General features: G+C 47.3%; 1 protein-coding gene across 1 annotated transcript; it reads left to right on the top strand.

Annotated features, from left to right (window-relative positions):
• The first annotated feature begins 6,037 nt into the window (after positions 1 to 6,037).
• Positions 6,038 to 6,988, top strand: LOC101999756 (olfactory receptor 52K1-like). Its single transcript, XM_005368826.2, has one exon. The coding sequence runs from the start codon at positions 6,038 to 6,040 to the stop codon at positions 6,986 to 6,988; it is 951 nt and encodes a 316-aa protein (XP_005368883.1).
• Positions 6,989 to 8,019: the final 1,031 nt, after the last annotated feature.

Genomic DNA, 8,019 nt, shown 5'->3' with positions numbered 1-8,019 from the left:
CCGCAGGAGGATACCCCAGTCTGAGAAAGGATGATCAGCTTGCCCGAGGAAGCTGTCTGAACCAAAGAAGAGGCATAACTGGGGGTTGAGGGTTCAAAGGGCCCTTGAGTGAATGACATCTTTCTGTCTGAATGTTCACTCAGTAGCTATGGGCAGCTGTTTCCTACAACAAGGCTTGAGGCTCACCTCCCCCAGAAAGCCAGCCTGGGCTGACCACAACCTTAGCAGAGGTAGGTCCCATTCTTCTCAGCTGCTTCCCTAGAGTCCATGACTTTAGACCTCTACAAGATGGGACACAGCTTTGGACACCACCATAACCATTACACATACACCTGCATGTGACCCCAGAGCAAGGCTCCTCACTGACACACATGTGACACACATGTGGCACACATGTGACCCCAGAGCAAGGCTCCTCACTGACACACACACACACACACACACACACATACCACATGTGACCCCAAAGCAAGGCTCCTCACCAACCCTCTCCTGCTTCTTCCACACTCCACATATAAATAAAGGCTTTAGTAAGCTGTGCAATGGCCTCACAAAATAAATGCCCAGGTCCTAACCCCTGGAGCCTATGAATGTGATTATACAGGAAAAGGGTATTTTGCAGATGAAGTTGAATGAAGGATCTTTGGGTGAGATCCTACTGTTATTCAGATGGAGCCTGAATCCAATGACAAATGTCTGTATAAAACAGAAAAAAAAAAGGCTTGTGAATCTTGGCAGAGGTTGAAGTCCTGGGCCGCAGGACACAGGGAAGGGTCATGTGAGATGTACCTTGCCTGAAAGAGGGGATCCTTCCTCTTAGTAAGCCTCACCCCTGAGCCTGGGTGGTGGCCATTGAGTAGTGTGTGGGGTCCCTGGGGGCCCTCCAGCCCTCTGACTACCCACTCACCACACCCCACTGCCTCCCCACCCCATCGCTCCTGAAGCATACTCAAGCCCCGGGCTCCAAGCCACACAGTCTTGTTTGGTTTCTGCCTTCCTATTCCTTCACCCTCATCCATGGCTTCTGGATGGCTTCTCACAGCCCCACGCCCATGAACATCAGTATCCTTGTGTGAAGTCTCAACCCCAGAACTCTCCTCCCAGCCTGTGTGCTGCTTCCCAACATCTCCAGCCTGGCTCAGGGGTCTGCTCCTCCGTGGGCTTTTCCTTCCCCGGACCCAAAGAGAAGCAAGGCAAAGGATGGTTGGATGGAAGCAGGTTTGGGCCAGATGACCCTCGCAGTACCTACCACAGGTCCGCAGAGTAAGTCACCTAAAAGCGCCCACCACTAGTATGGGGTGATAAAGATCCCGCCTCAGCAGGACCCACCACTCCCCATCCTCCTTCTCACAGGGTCTCCCTTTCCCATATATCCCACAGGAGCCCCCCGATCCTTCCACACCCTCCCACTACCACCATATACGCACAAATCACCACACCCAATAAAAGTCGCCTTTCCTTGGTTTCCTGGCTCCTCATTCCTGACAGTTAGGTTCTGCCTGTTGGACTAATCAACACCCTGCAGCCTCCCCCCTTGCCCCTACCCTGGCAGAGCCACCCAGGTATCAACTATGGCTGAGTTGGGGGCATAAGGTCTGAGTTCATCCTGTCTCTGTTGGGTCTCTAGTTCCAGAACAGGGACATGGAACAGCACAGACCTCAGGAAGGGCCTTAGTGTCAGGTGACCAGTTGGTTTCTCAGAGCTCCTAGGAGACCATGGGTCAGGCAGACAGCTCTTGCTCTGCCCATAGACTGAGCTGACGCCTGATCCCCCAGGGGAAGGAGGAGGCGTACATTTAAAGACATTCGGAAAAGCCAGCTGGCTCTCTCTGCTCCTGCCTGTCTGTGCTGGCATGAGGTCAGCTCCAGGGTAAGTGTGGAGAGGAGACGGGCTGGGAAGATGAGGAGGCGTGGGAGATGTGAGTGGCAGTGACTTAGACTCATCCCTTCTACCCCTCCCAGGGTCCCTATCACACCACTACCCCAGCCCACTCTGCTGCCTCCTTAGCCTCACCCCCAGGCCCAGATCTTCTCAGAAGGAAATTGTTTTCTGTGTCCCTCTTTTTAGAAACTGGGTCTCATCCATCCCCCTTCCCATCATCCTTTTCCTTTCTGCACTGTAATTTCTTCTGTAGGAGGACATCCAGGTACCTCCTTATGAGGCTGATGACAGGGATGAGGACTATGGCTTTGGAGTTCCATCCATCTCTGGTCTGATTCCCAAGTTTCAGCTTTATGGAAGTTCACCTAAACTCACCTTGACTCAGACTTTGGTTCTCTATTAGAAATCCAGACCCCTGAGCTCGACCTCACAGCCCCATGCCCACCAGCTCAGCATCCCTGGTCCCTGGGTGGTGCTTCCCCCTCAGATTTTGTCCCTAGAGTTGAACTAGAGAGCTCTAATTCTGGGCAGAACACCTTGGGTCTTCCCAGCTAGACCCTAAGCAATTTGGGAGCTAAAGTCACATCTAAGGCATATGTGAAGCCTGAGTGAGTGACCAGCAGAGTGACTGGGATACAACAAATGTCAAAAAATAGAGTGTTAGTGATAAATAGATAAAGAATAAAGGGCCATGTCCTTTGCTGTCAGACCTAAACCAACCTAACGCATGGTACATGCTAGAGAACACACGCTACACAGAAAACGTGTGGTAAAATATAGGGTGCTTTTCCCTTCTTAGTTTTTAATATGATTCTGGGAATTCTAGTTTATGAAATATATATGTAAATTTCAGCTGTAAAAATTGGGGGTGGGGGGAATCAAGTAATTCTGCTCGAAATGCCCAAGAGAATCTCCTAAAAACACTTTAACAAGAGAATTTGTAATGACAAGATATAAGATAAATGTACAAAATAATATTGTTACTCTGTAAAAAGGATTCAGAACTGTGGTAGCCTCAGTGAAGCACACATGGACACACTCACAGCTCAGGAGATGCTCACTATTTGGCTGCTAGGTTCCGAGTGTGACCCAGCTGTCTGTATTTGCCCTCAGGAATACAAATGGAGACAGGATGTCTGTTCCCATGGCCCTGTACAAATCACAACTCACAACTGCTGAGATGCTCAATAAGACTTGAAAGCACAAGACATTGTAGTTTAGGGCTGGTGAAATGAATCAGGCTAAAACCGCTTTTCTCACAAGCCTGATGCCTGAGTTTCATCCCTGGACCCCACAGTGGGAGGAGAGAACCAGCTCCTAAAAGATATCCTCTAACTCCTTCATGCATGCCAGGGCACACACACACACACCACACAACACACAACACATCACACACCATACACACACACACCACACAACACACAACACACAACACATCACACACCATACACACACAACACACAACACACAACACACAACACACAACACACAACACAACACACACCATACACACACACAACACACATCACACACACAACACAACACACACAACACACAACACAACACACACAACACAACACACAACACACATCATACACACAACACAACACACATCATACACACACAACACAACACACACCATACATACACACACAACACACATTATACACACACCATACACATAATACACACACATTATATAAATACTCATCATACGCACACATGTGTGCACAAACAATCACATACACACACCATACATACTAATTTTTTTAATTTTGAAAAAAAAAAAAAAACACCACACTTTGTCACCAGACAGAAAGACAGAGTGTGGTCAAGATTTTTATTCTCCAGAGACTACTCTATAGGTGTAATGAAATCCCAATTTTTCAAATTACAACAAGGTAATTTTTGAAAATTAGCAAAGTGAAACTATCACTTAAGTGGGGAAATTAAATAAGAATAATGAAAAACTTTAAAGCGCTTGTGAAAGTGTTGCATTAGGAATCTAACGATTCTATAGTGATCAAAATGGCTCTGGATCCTAACAACTCAGTGATATGAAGCAACCAGATTTAAAGGTTGAAAGGTATGATCCAAACATACATTTCCAGTTGGGCAGTGGTGATGCACACCTTTAATGCCAGCACTTGGGAGGCAGAGGCAGGCGGATCACTGTGAGTTTGAGGCCAGTCTGGTCTACAAGAGCTACTTTCAGGACAGGCTCCAAAACTACAAAGAAAGCCTGTCCAAAAAAAAAAATACATTTCCCTTCAAGAAATGAGTAAGTAGCCAATAAATAAAAGAAAAGATGCTCGGAAAGCACAGACTAGACGTGGTGGTGCGTATTTGCCATCCCAGCTAGCTGCAAAAGATTACAATTAGGAAAGTTCCTGAGCAGGCAAACCCACTAACTCGGAAAGAACCTTAGCAATTGATCAGCAAATGTTTATGGGTGGACGGAGTTTCCACTGGCGCTAGTGAGAGTGTAATCATGGTGGTTGTTGCTCCACATGCTGTGAACGCCCTAGGAACCACTAAGCTGTGCACTTGAAGTGAAGAAGTCCTGTAGCGAGTCATTTAGAGGGAATATTTTGAAAACTGTATGGTGTTGGTATGAGTACAAACGAGACATCACTACCTCAAAAATAACAATTAAAAATAAAAACAACTAGAACACCTCAGGGAAAGAGAGATAAGTCAGTGTTTACGAGCACCTGCTGCTCCTCCAGAGGACCCAAGTTCAGTTCCCAGCGCACATGTTGGGTAGCTCCAGCTCCAGGAGATCCAGCACCCTTATCTAGCCACCTCGAGGACCTGTACACTTGACGGGTAATTGGAACAACAACCACGTTGCTATCTGGGTAAAACCAAGTTAGATTATCACAGGTCTTGAGCCAAATGTATTTCATGCTGGTCAGAACTCATAAACACCAGGATGGAAAGATTGCTCAGTGGACATCATGGCTTGAAAGAGCAATGTCTCCCATTTGAACACTTGGTCCCTTATTGGTGGCACCATTTGGGGAAATTATAAAACCTTTAAGAGGTAGAGCTTTGCTGGAAGATGCTATGTCACTGGGGAGTGGGCTTTGAGGGCCTATGTCCTCACTTTGCTTCCTGCTCCCTCTCTCTGCTTCCTGTGTGCTGGTAAAGAGGTGACTTCAGCTTCCTGCTCCAGCTGCCTCATGCCAAGCCTCCCACCACTGTGGCTCTGTCTGCAGTTGTAAACTAGAATAAACTTGCTCTCAGAAGCCTCTCTCTCTTTTGCATGGTGTTTTAACACAGCAACAGAGATTAAGTAGAACAGTATAAAGTGTTTGCTGAACAAACATGAGAACCGAGACGGTTGGATCTCAGGTACACCCAGGCCAGAAAATATAGTCAAACAGTGAACAACCTGTCTCAGGAATAAGGTGGGAATTTGTACAGAAAGACACCTGGTGTTGACCTCCGAACACTCAGGCAAGCACACCAACACAAACATTCGGACACAAACATACAAAAAATAAAACTCATATTCCAAAGAATAACAGAATATATTCACTATCTGTTTGGCCTTTGAATAAGACAGTATTTATTTTCTATACTAAAATAATTTGGAAATAATTTACAAAAAGATAGATCAATTGAATTAACTTTATATGTGTAGACTTTTAGTCTTAGTAATACCACAAACAAAGTGAAAATGCTATCAAGATTAATAAAGCATGTCTCAAAAATACATAATGACGAATATTTAAACTACTAGGGAAATACCAAGTTCCTGATAGACAACAAAATCAACTAGACATGTCAGCTAAAATGTCACTAACAGCCACAACCGAGTCAGTGATGAGCTCCATTCAACTTCTCTGGAAATCCACTTCATACATGAAAAAGTGTGACTATCACTTGACCCACAGATTCTGCACGCAAAATCTGCTCCCATGATATATTGGAAATGCAAGCAATGACCTATAGAATGATGTGTAGCTCATTAAATAATAAGCCTAAAAGGCTTCTTTCTTCTTCTAGAAATATTGGAGACTAATGAAAATCCAAATACCCAGACCAGCCTGGTAATGCTGGGGCAGATTCTTGCAGGGCCTTTCAGGGACTGAAACCAGGCATCCTGCCCCTCCTTCTCCCTGGAGCCACCCTGTGTCCTTGGGCATCATGTCAGGGTGGAGCAATGGCACCTACAATGAGTCCTACACCAGCTTCCTCCTGGTGGGCTTCCCAGGGATACAAGAAGCCAGAGCCCTCCTGGTGATGCCCTTCCTCAGCCTCTACCTGGTGATCCTCTTCACCAATGCCCTGGTCATCCACACAGTGGCATCCCAGCAGACCCTGCACCAGCCCATGTACCTGCTCATCACCCTGCTACTGGCTGTCAATGTCTGCACTGCCACCACCGTGCTTCCCGCCATGCTGTTCAGCTTCTCCACACGTTTCAACCGCATCTCCCTCCCTCAGTGCCTGGGACAGACATTCTGCATCTACTTTCTGGTTTCTATGGACTGCAACATCCTCCTGGTCATGGCCCTGGATCGCTATGTGGCTATCTGCTACCCTCTCCGCTACCCAGAGATAGTGACAGGACAGCTACTGGCTGGCCTGATGGGGTTGGCAGCCACCAGGAGCACATGCATCATTGCTCCGGTGGTGGTGCTGGCCTCCCGAGTGCGCTTCTGCCGCTCAGATGTGATCCATCACTTTGCCTGTGAGCACATGGCCCTGATGAAGCTCTCCTGTGGGGACATCTCACTGAATAAGACCGTGGGACTCACTGTTCGCATCTTCAACAGAGTCCTGGATATGCTTCTGCTGGGAGCCTCCTATTCCCGCATCCTCCATGCCGTCTTCAAGATCTCATCAGGTGGAGCACAGTCTAAGGCCCTGAACACCTGTGGCTCCCACCTGCTGGTCATCTTCACTGTCTACTCCTCCACCATGTCCTCATCCATCGTCTACCGCATGGCCCGTGCTGCCTCCCAAGACACACACAACCTGCTCAGTGCTTTCTACCTGCTGCTCCCATGTCTGATCAACCCCATCATCTATGGGGCCAGAACCAAGGAAATCAGGCAGCACCTGGTGAGATCATCCCTGAGTACAGGCCCATGAGTCTCTTCTGATAAATCCTTGTTCACTTTCAGTTAGCCCAGGTAAGACTGAGGAAGTGGATACACGGGACCGAATTGCTACCACAATGCTCCCTCTCCTTACTCTGTTGTTTTGTTTCAGTTGAGTTAGCGTACAGAACAATAGGTAGCATCAAGGCATTCTTACAATGTGTCCTAGTGCTCTGTTCCCACTCGTCCCCTTCACCCATGGTCTTTCTTTGTGCCCCTTAGGCCCCACCATCATCACTGGATCCCCGGCACCTTCAGATCACATGTGCCCCATTATCCCTCTCCAAACTTTCCTCACCTAGCGCAGAGAGGGCAGAGAAGGGAGCACGCCAGCAGCTCACTTAGTTCTGTTCTCCCGGCATCCTAACACCAGGTGCTGTCTAGTCTCTCAAAAGAGCATCAGTATGTCCTCAGCTGCACAGCAAATCCTGCTAAAGCTACGGGGGCTGTGACCTTCTAACCTCTCTTTAGCAATGCCTTCAGAATCACCTAAGATGTAAAGAAGTCTGTAACTATTCTTCTTAATATATCTCACCACACAAGACCTTCACATTGTCCACATTTACAAATGGCATTTTAAACTGGGAGTCTCATGAAAACAATATTGACCTCCAAAAAAAATAAAGAATGCATCTTGACATCTGGGTACCAGCTTTTCAGGAGAATCTAACATCAGCACACTGCTGCTGCAGGCATCCTGAACCCCCTGGACCAAGCGTTATTCAAACTCTACTCTCTCTCAGACCCCTGGGCCTGAGCAACTCTCCTGCTGTGCCCAGAATGTTCTGGCTCTAGTGTGTCCAAATCACACTCTTGTGCGGGAGAATTGTCTGTATTCTGTCAATCATGTTTTAAATAAACGCTGATTGGCCAGGCAGGAAGTATAGGCGGGAAAACCAAACAGGAAGTAGAAATGATGCAAGGAGAACAGGAGAATTCTGGGAAGGAGGAAGCTGATTCCTCCCACTCCTGCCCAGACCACCGAAGCAGCAGGGTGTGATCTGCCCCACTGAAAAAAAGGTA

Source organism: Microtus ochrogaster, unplaced genomic scaffold (genome assembly GCF_000317375.1).
Source record: "Microtus ochrogaster isolate Prairie Vole_2 unplaced genomic scaffold, MicOch1.0 UNK41, whole genome shotgun sequence".
NCBI lineage: Eukaryota > Metazoa > Chordata > Mammalia > Rodentia > Cricetidae > Microtus > Microtus ochrogaster.
Note: the sequence above shows the minus strand (reverse complement) of the source record. Positions and strands in the feature narration are given on the sequence as shown.

Coding starts and splice junctions, on each gene's coding strand:
- LOC101999756 (XM_005368826.2), top strand. CDS start 6,038: ATGTCAGGGTGGAGCAATGGCACCTACAATGAGTCCTACACCAGCTTC.